We start from the raw sequence: 15,234 nt of genomic DNA on the forward strand, positions 1-15,234 counted from the left end.
CCGATAGGTCCTGTCCCTTGCGGGCTGTTATGGTATTCGTCCTGTTGCGAGGCATCTCCGTTCTCCCGCGTCTCGTCGCCTAGTTTCCCGCCTGAAGACCCCCCTATGGAATTCGGCGGGCTCAACCCGCTCAACCGTCTCTTTTCCCGCTCCGCATCCTGAGGGGTAGTACCCACTGCAGGCGGAGCGAGAAGAGAACCCATAGAGTTTTGGGTATGTCCGGATACTACTCGAAAGGGGGTGCGTGAAGGTAAACCTGAGCCCATAGATCGAAGACTTCCGAATTTCTGAGAGGTCTGTTCATGGTTTCGGCTTGATGACGGGCGACTGGAGGAAGTTGAGCTAGAAGCGGATGATGATACGGATAGTCGATGGGTAGATCCGGGAAGAGAGGTATCGGGCCATTCTTCGTCGAGCTCCGAGGTCTGCCAGCCGGGTGCGTTCATGGTGAGGTGATGATCGCCGTCAGTGGGGTATACCTTTATATTGAGAGAAGGTGTTAGCTCTAGATGTTCTCGGAAGTTTCGTCTACTGATAGCGTACCTCTCAACCTACTAAATCACTATGAAGTCGGCGAGAACTTGTTTGGCTTGAACAAGTTCGGTCAATCAGCTCTGATGGTTGTCGTTCGTTCGTTGATGTTTGTTGTTTGTTTTGATGTCCGCGTAATGACCGTGTAAGACGTGATCGTGTCGTTGATTCCTGCCTCCAATCGTCCTCTATTTCTACAGAAAGACAGGTCTATCTGGTGAATCTCCCCTCCAGAATTTTGAAAGGTTCATCCCCCATAGGTCAAGTCAAGGTAGTTGACAACTCTCTATACATGCTATACATCCAAAGCTGGTTTGTCGTGCCGAGGTCGCACCGTCGCTCTGTTTGTTGATCAAGTGAGGACGACAAACGCGCGCGCGAGATCACGTAAGACGGTCGGTCACGTGATCGCGCCGCTGTGACGTACATGGGTGACGGCAGGCAAATGACGGCATCGGTCAAACTGAAACACCGTAGGCCACAGGGTCGTCAACTTCTGGAGACGACCTGCCGACGCACGTCAAGGTTCGCAGGTTGAAAGCCGCGGGTTCTGTATCACAAGTGTTATCCGGTTCCTGCTCTGTCCATTTTAGACTTGGGACTGCGCCGCTATACGAGGGGTGACAGACCGTGTTGTCTTGGCGACACGTGGGCCCGGGCGAGATAGGGCGGAAACATCTTTTCGGGTCGCTATCTGATTAGGATTTTCCCCTCGAGTCGTCCGAGTCACCCCTTCGTATGCTCCATCGGGTCAACTTTATCCCTAGATATCGCTACACTTTCAGAAATTCTTGGTGCTGGCGTGCGCCTTGCGCTCGGTCCCATGTGTGTCGGCGAGTCTTTTCCGGCTCGGCATGCAGAGTTGTCGGGAAGGGCCAGCGTGTCTCAAATCGTACAAGTATCGCTCGGGATGAAAACATGCAAGGCTTCCGGGTGGAGCTATACTTTCAACATCGAAACTTCATCGAGCATTCCTGACCGTTGACGTACAACGATGTCACGCCAACTGCAGAGCCTCGATGCCATCGCGCAATCAAACACTGCCTATTCGCTGTCTCATGATCCATCGGCGACTCCCGCTGAAGAACGCTCCATCGACAAGGACGACAAGGAAGCCGCCAGTCCCGATACCGAAGTCGAAGAGAACGTGCGACAAGACGACGGTGTGACCAGAATCGAGGCGCTGTGTAAGCGCGGGATGGCGTCGTCGTTGTCGTCCAGCCCGTCTCATGCTGACGTTCGGCTGTCATCTCCGCAGATGTCGTCTTTGGGAAAGGATGGGGTCTCTACACCCTCTGGATCTCCATCGGATTGATTGCCTACGTCTACTCGTTGAGTCGGAGCACCACGGCGTATTGTGCGTGCCGTTAGCGCTGCTTTCTTAGCCTGAACTCATTTATACCGATGATGTACCCCGGACAGACGCTCAGTTTGCTACATCGTCCTTCGGCGAACATACGATAATTGGGACGATCGGGGTGGTCAACGGTATCATCGGTGGAGTCGCTCCTCCGTTTATCGCCAAGGTATCTCAGTTCGCTTCTCTGGTCTTTGTCGCGAAAAGATGGCTGACAACCGGCTTCGTACGAAGTTGGCCGATATCTGGTCTCGACCTCACGCTCTCACCCTCGCCGTGGTGCTCTACGCCGTAGGATACGCTATGTGCGCCGGCGCCCAAAACGTGGAGACCCTTGTCGCAGGTCAAGTCGTTTATACCTTGGGCAACACTGGAATCACCTTCCGTGGGTCCGGACTTTCTGCTGTTCACACTTCCACGTAGCTGAGACTCGTCCTTGTGTGCTCTTTACGCAGTCAACAGCTTGCTGATCGCAGACATCACCTCGCTACAATGGCGATCGTTTGTCAACGGGGCCGTTAATCTACCGTACGTTCCAAACGCCTTCGTAGCGGGTTACATCGTGTCCGGTATTCAAGGGTACAGCGAAAACGGGTGGCGATGGGGTGTGAGTGGCATTCTCAGATTGTCTCGCTCACCACGTAGTGGCTGATCACGCTAGTGGTGTTCAGTACGGAATGTTCTGTATCCTGCTGCCTGTCTGCGTAGCTCCTGCTTTGATCGTGCTGCATATCGGGGACCACCGTGCCAAGAAGCTGGGCGCCGTTTCCCTCGCCTCGTCTTCAGCAACTCGCCGTGAGCAACTAGGTCAAGCTGCACCTGTCCAACACGAAACAGCACAGCGGACAATGTGGCAGAGTTGTCGCTTCTACTGGACCCGACTAAACGCGTTCGGCTCGCTCTTGATGGGTTTCGCCTTTGCTCTCTTGCTTACACCGATCACGCTGAGCACTACTGCCGAGAACGGATACAAGAATCGTGAGTATGGCGGTTTCTTCCCTTTCAATACATAGCGTGGCTGACTTCTCTCACGTCCATAGCATCTCTTATTGCCATGCTGGTCGTTGGCGGAGTACTGTTCATTTCGTGGGCGATCTGGGATGGATTCTTCGCCGAGTATCCGTTCTTACCGAAAAGAGTGTTCAACCGGACACTTGTGAGTCTCGATCAACGATTTTACAGTAGCTCGGCGCGGCGTATTGAGCCCGAACTCTTACAGATTGCTTGTGTTGGTGTCGATTTCTTCTACTTGTTCTCGGCTTACCTTTACGATGCGTATTTTGCTTCCTGGGTTTGGGTCGTCACCGACTATAATGTAAGTTTGGCATTCCATCTTGGCCCAGCTTTCTGATCAGCTCACACGATATGCGACAGCAACGAGACTATACGTTCTTCAACAATACGCTCTCGGTAGCGCAGTGCGGTTTCGCCGTCTTTTTCGGTCTCTTCATCCGATTCAGCCATCGATACAAGTATATTCAAGCCTCAGCCTTGGCTGTTCGCTGCCTGTAAGTCGTAGAGCGGTGTTCGTATTCGCAGGCGCCGATCATTCAGTTCCTTTCATCACAGCGGGATGGGTCTGGTTTATTACGCCACCAAACGGCCCACTACGGCGGTCCTCGTCAGCTCGCAAGCGCTTATCGGCCTCGGCGGTTCCATCTCAGTCATGACATCGTACATCGGTGTCCAGGGTTCTGTTCCACACCAAGACATGGCCATCGCCACTGCAGTGCTGAACCTGATCAGTTCGTTAGGAAGCTCGATATCTATTGCCATATCGGCTTCGGTCTGGAACAAGCGAGTGCCAGAGCATCTAGAGAAGTACATAGGAGCGACGCACAACTCAACCGAATTGGCATCTATCTTTGGGTCGATCTATAAAGCGCGCGAAGCCCAACCGAGAGAGCTGGTCAAGCAAGGTATGATCCTGGCTGACGATGATCCATCTGAACCCCTGACTGATCTCGTACGGATATCCTGCTAGCCTACCTCGATTCCGTGGATGGCCTTTTCCTTTCGGCCTTGATCGTCTCATTTGGGTCCCTCATCTGCGCGATGTTCGCGTCCAACTACTATCTCGGCCAGAACCATAATGCCATTGAGAAGCACAAGATTTTACGTTGGAGAGAGCCTGACGAGATAGTCCGCAAGGAGGATGCACAGGATGCCAAGGGAGGAGACAAGCGGCCGATGTAGGCTTCTCGATCACGCCACTGAACGACCGTTGGTGGCTAGGTTACAAAACCTATAAGTGAATCGGCAAACGTATGCTATTAATCCGCCCGGTCAATCAGCCATACAAGCGATGGGACCAGTGCATTCTGTAGTCTTTGCTCCAACCGTCTCATTGCGGTTCCGATCTAGCTCGTGATACCTAACCGGCCAAAATGTATTCTCCCATGCACAGAGAATAAATGAACCTTAATCTATCAAAGCTAGCTTGACACTTGATCACGTCGAAGCAGCTCGACGCCTCCTTATCGTGCTTACACTGGCTCGACCATGACCTAACAATCAGTCGAGACTAAGGTTGTGGTTCGGATCGATCGTCTCGAAGCTGGCTGTCTCGCAATGTCCGCCACACACATGGTATGCTGAATCGACGGTCGCTGAGAGAAGAGATAAAGTGCACATGGCCTTGTCCATGAGAAAGACTGAAAACTCTGAAAACCAACGCCTCAGTGCTTCTTACTCTCGTATACTATATATTGACAAAGGCTTCGACTCTAGGAGCTAAAACGAGAGCCCCGGGATGTCTATCCTTTGTTAACCTTTCACACTCAGCTATGCCGCAGTCGTGATATAGCAACTCATGGGGCGTTCTATACGCCAAAAAATAGGTTGTCGCGGCTACATTGCGCTTAGACGACAAAGGTCGCTGATTCCGCCCTATGCCCGCCTCGTCTCCCTCGCCAAGTAAGCCAAAAAGTCCGCCCCCTGACTCGTGCTTGCTATATCCTGCATATGGATGTCCTGATCCCCCTCCTGCCCGTCATCCCTGCCTTCACCATCGCCGTTCGAGTCCCCATCTCCGCTGGCCGCGCCCGCCGAGTACATAGCGAGGATCCTCTGCAAGTTCTGCTGAGCCTGGGCTTCCTCATCTTGAGTCCCCGTCGTGGCGGCATTGTGTGCGTTGACAGCGGCAACCAGATCAGGATCGACCACGTTGACGGTATCGTTTTGCTCCGGCTCATCTCTCCGCATCTCCTGGTCATCTAGGTTGATCGCGATATCCCGGTTTGCGTCTGTATCGACCTCCGGCCCACCCTGACCCTGACCTGTACCATCGGCGAGGGTTTCCAAACCCTGATCTCGCCTCTTTGTCCGTTCTTTACGCGGTCGAGCGGTCTTGCGTGTAACAGTCGGGACGGGCAAGGGAATTGCATTGGGTCGTTCCGGTGGTACTTGTAGTATCCCGGTCTGGAAAGCTCATCGGCGTGTCTTATCATCAGCAACAGTACTCGTGGTCAGGGTACGACCAGAGTGCGACTCACCGCCGTCCACGTCTTCAGTGCCCCGTCGAGCCACCCCCTCAGCTCCAACAAAGCCCTCTCTACCCCCATACCATCCGGTGCCCACTTGCTACCTTCAGCCGCGGACGTGCTCCCGTTCTGCTCCGCCTCGTCCGGCGGCCTTGACCTCGCTCGACTTTCAAGCAGCACTTTCCTCTCTAGAATCTCCCTTTCTAGCGTCTTTCGTTGCCGCTCGATTCGGTCATTCTCTTCTTTCAAGTATCGGACGTGAGCGACGAGCGCTGTTTTCTCCTCGTCGAAGACAACACTATCGCTTGCACTCGCACTGCTGTCACTCATGGCTACCGCCTGAGACTCGTCACCATTGCTAAGTGCCGTCGATATCTTTCCTTTTTCGAACCTTTGCTCGAGTCGCCGTCGAAGGTTGTCGAGTTCCCGTTGCAGGGGTAATAACCTTTCCAGATCCAGCCCCAATTCTGCAGTCATCCCAGTCGATATCGGATTCTGTTCAGATAGATCCCCTGACCATGTATTTGTACGCAGTTGTGTTTGCCCGTGCGTCTGAGCTTGCGTTCGTGGTGACGGTGATGCCGGTCGTGCAGAGTCGTTGATGCCGCTGTTCCCATTAACGACCAGATCCTCCATATCCCCCGTCCCTTCCCCGCTCTCGCCGGGTTCATTTTCGACCTGTCTCCCGCTGAGATCGAGGTCGACCGACACCCCTTGCCCTAGATCTACCGTGGTCGTTACTTCCCGGGGCTGAGTCTGCCCCGTGGAATACGACGATAATCCCGCAGACTCTGGCATGTGACCTGGCTGTTCTTCCATGTGACTTGGTCGTCGCGATGGCGATGCTTGATTACCCGAGCCCGAGCCTGAAGCCACTGGTTGTTCGGCACGTAGGCCACCTCCGGCCCCCGCTAGAGGCCCATTCCCAGCGAGTGCCAACAACCGTTCTAGTTTTCCCCTGAGCCTTACATTCTCTTCTTGGATCGTGGTGATCGTTTGCTCCAGTACCGCACTGATTTATTTGTTGGATAATGCAAGAAAATAATCGGTAATTGAGAAGCGAGGTCGATGCCAAGGAGCGGATGAATGCCAGATGTCGATATCGACAGAGATCATCATCAGCATTATGATACAAAATGTTGTAGCCATACCTCTCTCCGAATCAACTCTACTCACACTTCACCCTTCTTCTTGCCCCGACTTCTCAACGCGGCCAACCGATTTGCTTCTCGTTGCCGAACCCGCTTGGTATTCGGAGATGGAGATCTCTCTTGTTCGATGGTCTCGGAAGTCTGGGGTTTAGCATGAGCGTGAATCGGGCTCGGGTGATCGGTTGGGTTTTCAGTCTGGATGGAAGTCAAGACATCGGTGGGCAGAGGTTGATCGGGGTCGATAGGGGCTTGTGTATGCTCGTGGCCATGGGTCTCAAGGTTATCGTTGTGGTCGTGGAGAGAATGAGAGGGTGAACGGCTGATTTCGGGGACTTCTGGTCTGTACTCTTCCTCTTCTTCGTCATCCAGGTTTTGAACTTGAACCTGATCTCGAAGTGGTCGTTCGGTATCGAGCTCTTTCGAACCCTCAGGGCCTCTGCCCTGTTCCTCGATCTCGACTCGACGACGTTTCCCTGTAGTCCCGTCGGCTCGTTCCTCTGCATCCTCCTCCAATCGTCTTGTGACTTGTCCCACAATTCCGTCTCTCCCTCTTTCTTGGTCCTTCCTCGAATTCTCGACCTCGACTCCCTCATTATCGTCATCCCCGTCGACTCTGGGTTGGACCTCATCGCGGGCAGGCAAGAACCGGTCGAGCCCGAAACCGTCCAATGTCGAGAGGTCAATGTTGTGCAAAAGGTCGTGATCCGGGTCCGTAGTGTGACCGTCCATGGTTGCTGGCAGTCTGTAGATTCGTGTGTTTTCATCTGTATATGGGGGTTGAGGATGGAAGGCTATATATCGATCCTATCGAGGTGATCTATCTGGACCCGTACGAGGGGAGGGGGGGAGGGGAGAGGAGGGGCGACGCGCATAAAATAGCGATCTCCCGCGTTTCATGAGATCGCTACCCTCCCCCGACGCTGAAATCGAAAGCCTGAGCGGAGTTCATGTCCAACGGCTTGAACTCGTATGACAGATAGAACGAGGCGCGATAAGCTTGACCATGTGACCGCATGCCTTGTGTCTTCAGACGCCAGGGGGTGTCAGCCCGTTCACAAAGTGTGTTACGAGAACGGCATTGCGAAGCGGGCCATTGTCAGGACTGAACACAAGAACCGCTTGACAGACGAAGCGGCTGCTAGCTCCTAGTACGAGCTGACAATATCTAGCAGATGCAACGTTAGCTGGCTCCTTGGCTCTAGTACAGTAGGCTTCTTGATCGGGACATGTGACCACCTGTCACCTGGTAGTAAGTGTTGATTCAAATCGCAGACGTAATTCAGTGTCATCCTTTGTTTCAAGATCTCCGTCACGATCTGTGATGGCGAACATGTTCTCTCCTGATTGACCGACCGAGGTTTGTACCTTTGCGATCATATCGATATATAGAGCAGCAATGGTCCCCATGCTCGGAACGGTAGAGGTGATACTAAATCTAGATAACTTGCCGTTGAAACAAATAGCAACCTGAATCAACACGCCTGAAAGTATCAATGGACGGCCAGCAACAGCTCTCGGCGACCACGCTCGGAGGTTCCACAATTCCCAAAACGGATGGAATGTCCGGGCAGTCCGGCTACGAGCAGTACAATCTGTCCGCTGGGGCCGACGACGAGCTCAAAAGGCTTCAACGGGAGAGGAAAACCCGCCAGCCATCTGTACCCCTCCACGTCAGCAAGCGTATCTTCTATGGAAGATTCATCGATTGCGTCTTCTGTGCCTCACCCACCATCTCTTCAGTCGGCTTTGGTAGGCTTACAGTCTTTGAGGGGGACCAAAAGGCTGGCGGCGACGGAAGCCAGCAATTCCCGTGCATCGATACTCAGTCTGCGCCCAAGAAATGTCGAAGATCAGTGGCGATATCTCGCCGAGACTCGTCAGGATAAGTACCACCCGACTGATCAGCTTGAGAAGGGTCAACAGGCAGCACTCGATCTGGTCGAGCTGTTCAAGAGAAATCGTGACACCGCGCCGGATCTTCTTCAGAGCATGGAGAGATACTCCCAGAGGCTCAGCGAACCGAACTTCGTCCGGTTCGCGCAAGAAACTGTGCAGCAGACTTCTCTGGCTGTCAATAGTTACCTGGAAGCATTAAACAAAACTCCTGAAAAGGGCCGACAGTCAATACCAAACCACCGCTGGATGATGCTAGTGCTACCTGAAATCCTATCGGCGTGGGAGACTGTCCTTCACACGCGCTGAGAGGACGCCAATCTCGTTTTGATCGAACTTCGAGACCAGTATGGGAAGTCTTTGTGGAAGGTTTCGAATGATCTTCCAAGCTGAAAGCGCAGAGGCATAAGCGGGGATTGATGGCTTGAGTGTACCCCGTGAGAGCAGTGTGGGCATATTCTCGGGGACCAATTTCAGATAGATTTTTGGTCGGTCGTAGGCAAACCAGATCTTATAGTTTGTAGAATTTGTAGATACATAGAGAAAGCTTACAGGAAAACCTAGGCATTATATGACCACCACATGAAGCTCGGGCCCGTGCAATACGGGTGTCCGACGTAGAACCCACAAAACAATCAATCCTATTCGGGAAACGTATGAAAACCCACCTTTCGGCGTAACTTTTTTCAAGTCTAGTAGGACTGCCTGTGCCTGGTCTCGATCGGCAAGAAGATCAAAACCAGCATCGAGAGCCAGATACCTCCAACAGCGAGCCAGAGCACACCGTTACTTTCCTTGGCCAAGAGGTCCTGAGCGGCGAAGGGCGCAACGATCTGTAGACCGTGGTAAATGAGGGGGAAAGATCAGTTATACATTACAGGCAGAGGCAAGGCACAGCAAGACTTACACCTGACAGTCGCCCAAGGGTCGAAGCCAAACCACAAGCCGATCCTCGTACGTAAGCCGGGAACTATGGGTGCACAGCGCAAATGCAATCAGCATTCACATATTTGCAACTAGTTGGATCGAAAACAAGCTTACAAATTCCGGCGTAGTGGCGTAAAGAATGGCATTGAAGAACGTTTGCATGACGTATTCAAAGGCCTAACGTAGGAAGCATGAAAATCAGTTTGTCATCCAATATCGGCCTGTGACTCAAATCAACTTACGTTCAAGCCGACAGCACTACATATCATGGAAAGACAAGAGAGAAGCGGCTGTTCAGCTTAAATGGTGCTTTCATTTGCCCCGCTTCTTCAATCAACTTACGCGGCCGGCGTGTTGACGGCGGTATAACAGGCCATGCTGACTCCCTGCAATGCCGCTCCGATAACCAACGACCACTTCCTTCCGATCACCGGCAGCTGAACGGCAAACATTGCCATGATCGCACCGAGAACTCCGGGAAGGTAGATATAGATGTATTGTCGGTACGTCTCGGTGACTGAAATCTGACGGTCGAGATTTCGTCGCTGCAGAATGATGGGCAGGAAAGAACCGGCAATGTTGAATGACCAGAAGTCTCCGATGTAGGCGATCCAGAGGACGATGGTGGTAAAAGCCATGATCTGCAGGCGAGACAGCGACATGTCAGTTCGGTCAAAGTCCGTTAAACAGTCTAGAACGAGGCACAGCTTACAGGAGTCATGAACAGTCCCTTTAAATGCGCGGCCCTCTTGAGCGACTCCTTGACAACTCGCTTGGCAGTCTCCATGACGGTCAACTTGCGTCCCAAGAGCTCCTCGTCCGAGGCGACCGTGACGACGCTCATCTTGGTGTCGATATCGTTGAAGTGCTCCATGGTCAACTCGGGGGGTGGCATCTTGTTGAACCTAGCAATCTTGTGCAAGACGTCGATGGCCTCCTCCTCCTTTCCACGACCGATGAGGTACTTGGGCGACTCGTAGAAGTTGAAAACGAAGAATCGGACGATGAAGACCAAGAGGGTGATACCACCGAGAACACCGCAGCAGACCCTCCATCCGTAGTTGCTACTCGGGGAACAACAAGGCGCGCCGTCGGCGACCTCGAAACAAGCCGGAAGAGGCGGTTCGGTTGTGGGACATCGGTACTTTGGGACTGTGCCAAAGGTGATGGCCGAGGCGACGACGACACCGATGGGCTGCCACATGGAAAGCAGCGAGAGGAGATACCGACGGTTCTGAGGCAGAAACTCGAGGGCTGCGAGCGGACGCGATTAGATCAGCCTCGTGTTCACTACGAGGAGATGACTACCGAAGACTCACTGATGGTCGCGTCGATTGGAATCTGGCCTCCCAGCCCGAATCCACAGAGCGCAAACATCGCGCAAGCTGTCGCATAATTTTGACTGGCCGCAACCAGCGATCCCTGTCGATGTCAACAGCCCATTCCGAGATCAGCAACAGTAAACCGAAAACAGGGGGAAATCATCACCTCACGAAAACACAGGTGATCAAGACGGTCAAATTGAACGCCCATTTCCTTCCAATAACATCAACCGCCAAACCCCAGAAGAACGCGCCGCCTGTAAGACCGGCGGACATGGCACTGAAAACAACACCCTGTCTACCCTCGGGTACGCCGAACTCTTGGTAGAGAGCCGTGGCGAGGAGACCGAGACCCTACAAGTTTTGACGAATATGGAAGAAGAGGTGGAAGGTGGTCAGATGCATATCTAACCGGGAATGCGCTGCACCGCCAACTCACCTGCGACCACATCAAGTCCACCTATTTGAAGTACAAGTAGGTAGGAAGACGAGAAATCAAAAGTTTGGCCATGTCAGTTAGCCACATTGTTGAATCATTGCTCTTCAGTCGTGGTCGTCAGGGGCACACATACAAAGTAACCAAATCCACCTGTTTGAGGAATAAGTATACAGAAATTAGCCAAATTTCTATGATTGTCGGTATTTGGTCGTAATCGTGAAGGCCCACATACACAACAGCCAGATAGCCTTTTGGTACCTTCCCAGGCCCATCTTGTCCAGCTCTCTGTGAACAGGTTGAAAGCACATCTACGAGATGAGCGATAAAGTCCTCGTAGAGCGCAAACGACAAAGCAAGCAGACTTGCCGGTTGACGAGCGCCGCCTTCATCTCGAACGGGGTGGATGGCATGGTGTGGCCTGGTGAGCCGGACGGAGCGGAATGTCAGCTTTTCTATGGGCAGGGAGGCATGACCAGCTCTCACCAGCATCTCCCTTCAAGATCGCCCCCGCACTCAGTTTGTCGCCATGTCCATGGTGGTCCCCTTCCCCGTAGATGGGGTTCGGGTCCATCTCGACCTTTTCGCCAGGGTTCGGACGGAGGAGTGAGGATGGGTCGCCCTTCTCGGCGGAAACGGATGCTTTGACCATGGTCGTGCTCGTCGTCGTTGTGTTCGGAGAATTTGTGTTGGAAGTGGACTGCAGGTGATGTCGAATATTGGCAGTCGATCACGGTCGAAAGTTTGAACGATCGCAAGGTGAGGGTAGTTGAATGAGCGAATGACCCGCTCGCTGACAGTATATCTATATATTATACCGGAGACCCCTCTCAGGGTGGATCACGGCGGAGAGGCGACGATTGCGATTGCGACGACGACGATGGATCAGCTCTCCCTCCCTCGGGATCGACCCGCGACCAACAAGAAAAATGTACGGTAATCTCATGCTCATGCCGTACGACCCCGGTCACCATGCTGGTCCCTCGGGCTCCAACGACGTAAAAAGCCACTAGACCTGAGTGGCTGCGCCCTTGACCGAGGGTTCGCGGAATGGTCAGCCGAGGTTGTCTCGATCGGGAAAACCCAGATCGACTAGCCAGGTACGACGAGAAATGAATTCCAGCTTCGGTCAAGCCAAGACAAAACGGGAATGAGAATGACGTCACCGCCGGTCTTGTCCTGGTTCGGCTGCGAGTATGGCTTACGATTCCTACCGTTGTGGCTTCGGGTCACGTGAGACCTCTTTTGATCTTCGAAGATCGCCGATCGTCGATCGTTGCTCGCATGGAATGGATCGACGTTTCGGGTGCGAGTGCCGTCGGCATGATGTGGCAGGTTTCACCTATCCGAGAACGCCAGAAGCGATCCGATAGGGTTCATAAGGGTGGCGATACCGCCGGCTAGAGCAGGTCGATCCTCGTATCGACGATTTGCGATTTGCCGTCGCCACCCCAAGCCCGACTAATCGCCCGATTCAATGTAGTTTGGCTCTCTTTCATCCGCCCCTTCTCGTCGAGCGATTTGCACACGAATATGCGACAAGCAACGTTGGATTCGATGGAAGTGACTACATGACTATCGCCCTGTCGTGGTAGGTAGGCGGTAAAGAGACGCCTCAATGATAGGGTCAAGCGAAAATACGCACCTGATTCAATCTTCCAGGGGGAATTATGCGACTTGCTGCTTAATCGGCCTGTGAAGCGGGTTGTGTCCGCTGGTGACCGCAGGGTGGCGAACTCTCGAACGGATGATTGCTTGACATTCAGCTCGATCAGCGCACTCGTCAGGTGATACCAGCCCGAGAGATTGATTTGCCTTTGGGCAGGGGTCTTTTCTCGCGGCACCAAACAGAGGGCTGAAAACCAGGATGTGGCATTGAAGCTGATTCCTATAGGTGACGCTCTGACTTTCGAGCTCCCCGGCCAGACACCGCTTTTCTGGTTTCAGACGCTTTCGTCATGAGCCATAGTCTCGAGACCTAGGCTTAGTGACAGCGAAGATCCTCGAGGAAGCGGATACAACAGGACAATGGAAGGCCTCCTGAAGCCATGCTTCTCCGTCTTATCGAAGCTTCTCGTTTTTGGTAATGGTTAAATATATCGTTTACATATGGAGGAACTACAACTCGAGATGACATGTCCAGTAGCTTGACAACTATATTCTGCTTCAATCACAAGTGTCATCGCTCCCATGTCCAACAGCCCGCACAGCACCTATGTCTGTTATGGCTGGGCAGACGAGACAGATCATGCGGATCCGAATTTATGCGCAATGCCTTTCGCATCGACGTACCAAGGACAAGAAGGGCATGGAATGTCAGCCATGTTGAACACTAGTCACCGACCAACAGATTCTGTCGATGACTGTGACTGCGTGAAGGCTTACAGCAATCACACGGTCCCGACTGGACCATTCAATCGAGACTCTGTGTTTCCACAGCAGCCACTGGTTTCCCGTCAGGCTGATATGTCCACAAGGGGTCTCACCAGCTTCACACGGATGGCTGATCATGCGGGTCTGCTGACACAGCCTGGAGATATAAACCAGACAACCTCTCTGTTTGTCCAAGAGCCCGCTCATTCGCCATGTCGGTCCGTTATGGATGCCAATTACCCATGGAATTATTCTGTTTGGCCTAGTACGGTCACCGTTCCCTCTGCGTTTGGTCCCTTAGACCAAGCTCCAACTTGTTTCCAAGAAGAGTTTCCAGACTCGGCTCGATACACCCTACAGTCAAGTAATCCAACGGAGGACGAGCCCAGTCAAAACTATCCTGGCCATTCTTCTGCATCCATGAGCGCAAGAGGAAATGGCGGGTCGAACGCTAATACGTCTGCCGTCATCTACGGGGGAATCACGAAAATCCATGTTCGCCGCCCGAAGAAGGCGGTGACACGGCGAGGACCGCCCGACATATCGGCAAATGACTTCGTCGCCTCCAAGATAGACAACGCAATGGAATACAGCGTCTCCGCATCACAATCACGAAGTACGAGATCTTTCGACAAGGTCCGTAGACGGATAGATACGCTTGGGCGATTCTATAGTTACGCGGCAACTGACTTCGCCAGCCATGCTGATGCCGTGCGAGTTGCAATCCTCCCGTTCCTGTCGGATCCGAATAATGATGGCTTCAGAACATTTCTGGGGGAATTTATATGTGAACGCATCGTGGTGCTGTTGGATCCGTATATGCAGGTTGTGGAGAAACGGATGGTATGGGTAGATCCGAATTACCAAGGAGATCTGACGGAACAGCTGCGCAATAACATACAGAAGATCAGTCGAGCTCTCCGTATTATCGCGGAAGCTTGGGAAGTCCAGCTCGGGACAGGGACGCAAGGTATATACAAGATTACTTGTATCAGAGAGAAGGACGGGAGAACTTCCGTGCTTTAGATTCGAGACGTGTATGTCATGAGATGAGACGCTGATTACTGAACGGTTTCGAGCATGTATCGGCGGAGGATGTGCGACGATCGCGCTTGCATTTTGGCTGCGCGTCTGACATGAGAGTAGGTTGTATCCCAAGACCTTATCGTATGAGACTGATTTCTAGGGTACCTGTAGACCCTTCTACGATCTGTGCTACGACTTCGCACGTTGTTCCAACCTGACATTGTACCTTGCGCGAGTCTCTGCCATACGCCTCTGCATCAATCTGTTGTGATTGAGAACACCTAGTTGCAGAACCAGGGGACGTTCATAAACCAGCAACACTCATTGGACTAATCTTCGATTATGTAGCTGTCTCATTTTAGGTAGTAGAATATGAGACGAAAAATGCCTGCGATACGCGTTGCCTGTAAGCCCAGCACCGGCACTGCGGGTTCAACGAACACAAAGGCTGATGACAGACGCCATACCCACTCGTTCCCAACTTGATGCTACCATCGGTGATCAGTCTCTCACCTGCACTCGGAGGTATAGACGTATAGCTTATGGACATGCAAACGCACCCCCCCCCCCTCCCTTTCTCTTTTGTTCTCACCTGAAACGCGTTTTGGGCGCTAGACACGTTCGGGGTCGTTCTCCAATTACGTGATGCGTGCGTGCGCACGACTGAGCTCGATCAACAAAACAAAGAGAACGATCCATCATCATCCACCACAACGTACAACGACCCTCGAGGCAT

At 52.8% G+C, this 15,234-nt stretch overlaps 5 protein-coding genes across 5 annotated transcripts; 2 read left to right on the top strand and 3 right to left on the bottom strand.

Annotated features, from left to right (window-relative positions):
• Nucleotides 1-1,281: 1,281 nt before the first annotated feature.
• On the top strand, nt 1,282-4,084 carry HD553DRAFT_337128 (major facilitator superfamily domain-containing protein; the record flags this gene model as incomplete). Its single annotated transcript, XM_046182264.1, has 11 exons — nt 1,282-1,718; nt 1,790-1,888; nt 1,954-2,057; nt 2,123-2,273; nt 2,344-2,495; nt 2,560-2,866; nt 2,929-3,044; nt 3,108-3,203; nt 3,263-3,396; nt 3,458-3,807; nt 3,873-4,084. The coding sequence occupies exons 1-11, from the start codon at nt 1,526-1,528 to the stop codon at nt 4,082-4,084; spliced, it is 1,914 nt and encodes a 637-aa protein (XP_046033748.1). The 5' UTR covers nt 1,282-1,525.
• Nucleotides 4,085-6,516: 2,432 nt separating this feature from the next.
• HD553DRAFT_318077 (uncharacterized protein) lies at nt 6,517-7,281 on the bottom strand. Its single transcript, XM_046180831.1, has one exon. The coding sequence runs from the start codon at nt 7,248-7,250 to the stop codon at nt 6,543-6,545; it is 708 nt and encodes a 235-aa protein (XP_046033749.1). The 5' UTR covers nt 7,251-7,281; the 3' UTR covers nt 6,517-6,542.
• A 266-nt stretch (nt 7,282-7,547) lies between these two features.
• Nucleotides 7,548-8,870, bottom strand: HD553DRAFT_326297 (uncharacterized protein; the record flags this gene model as incomplete). Its single annotated transcript, XM_046181683.1, has 4 exons — nt 7,548-7,757; nt 7,887-8,097; nt 8,281-8,603; nt 8,715-8,870. The coding sequence occupies 4 exons, from the start codon at nt 8,868-8,870 to the stop codon at nt 7,548-7,550; spliced, it is 900 nt and encodes a 299-aa protein (XP_046033750.1).
• A 40-nt stretch (nt 8,871-8,910) lies between these two features.
• HD553DRAFT_300349 (sugar transporter-like protein) lies at nt 8,911-12,035 on the bottom strand. The gene is made up of 13 exons (XM_046178632.1): nt 11,586-12,035; nt 11,469-11,520; nt 11,335-11,387; nt 11,236-11,252; nt 11,103-11,123; nt 10,835-11,017; nt 10,661-10,763; nt 10,054-10,595; nt 9,684-9,982; nt 9,584-9,599; nt 9,456-9,518; nt 9,322-9,384; nt 8,911-9,247 (listed from the first exon to the last, which is right to left on the bottom strand). The coding sequence occupies exons 1-13, from the start codon at nt 11,749-11,751 to the stop codon at nt 9,107-9,109; spliced, it is 1,719 nt and encodes a 572-aa protein (XP_046033751.1). The 5' UTR covers nt 11,752-12,035; the 3' UTR covers nt 8,911-9,106.
• On the top strand, nt 11,548-14,498 carry HD553DRAFT_362699 (uncharacterized protein; the record flags this gene model as incomplete). Its single annotated transcript, XM_046184000.1, has 7 exons — nt 11,548-12,097; nt 12,140-12,152; nt 12,223-12,473; nt 12,509-12,690; nt 13,277-13,414; nt 13,487-14,108; nt 14,298-14,498. Exons 1-7 carry the CDS (start codon nt 12,029-12,031, stop codon nt 14,496-14,498), a joined length of 1,476 nt encoding a protein of 491 aa, XP_046033752.1. The 5' UTR covers nt 11,548-12,028.
• Nucleotides 14,499-15,234: the final 736 nt, after the last annotated feature.

This window comes from Filobasidium floriforme (assembly GCF_021052385.1).
Source record: "Filobasidium floriforme strain CBS 6241 chromosome Unknown HD553scaffold_23, whole genome shotgun sequence".
NCBI classification, from domain to species: domain Eukaryota; kingdom Fungi; phylum Basidiomycota; class Tremellomycetes; order Filobasidiales; family Filobasidiaceae; genus Filobasidium; species Filobasidium floriforme.

Coding starts and splice junctions, on each gene's coding strand:
- HD553DRAFT_318077 (XM_046180831.1), bottom strand. CDS start 7,250: ATGGACGGTCACACTACGGACCCGGATCACGACCTTTTGCACAACATT.
- HD553DRAFT_300349 (XM_046178632.1), bottom strand. CDS start 11,751: ATGGTCAAAGCATCCGTTTCCGCCGAGAAGGGCGACCCATCCTCACTC. Junction 11,018..11,102: donor TGGACTTGATGTGGTCGCAG/GTGAGTTGGCGG, acceptor CAAAACTTGTAG/GGTCTCGGTCTCCTCGCCAC. Junction 9,248..9,321: donor CCCTTGGGCGACTGTCAGGT/GTAAGTCTTGCT, acceptor CACGGTCTACAG/ATCGTTGCGCCCTTCGCCGC.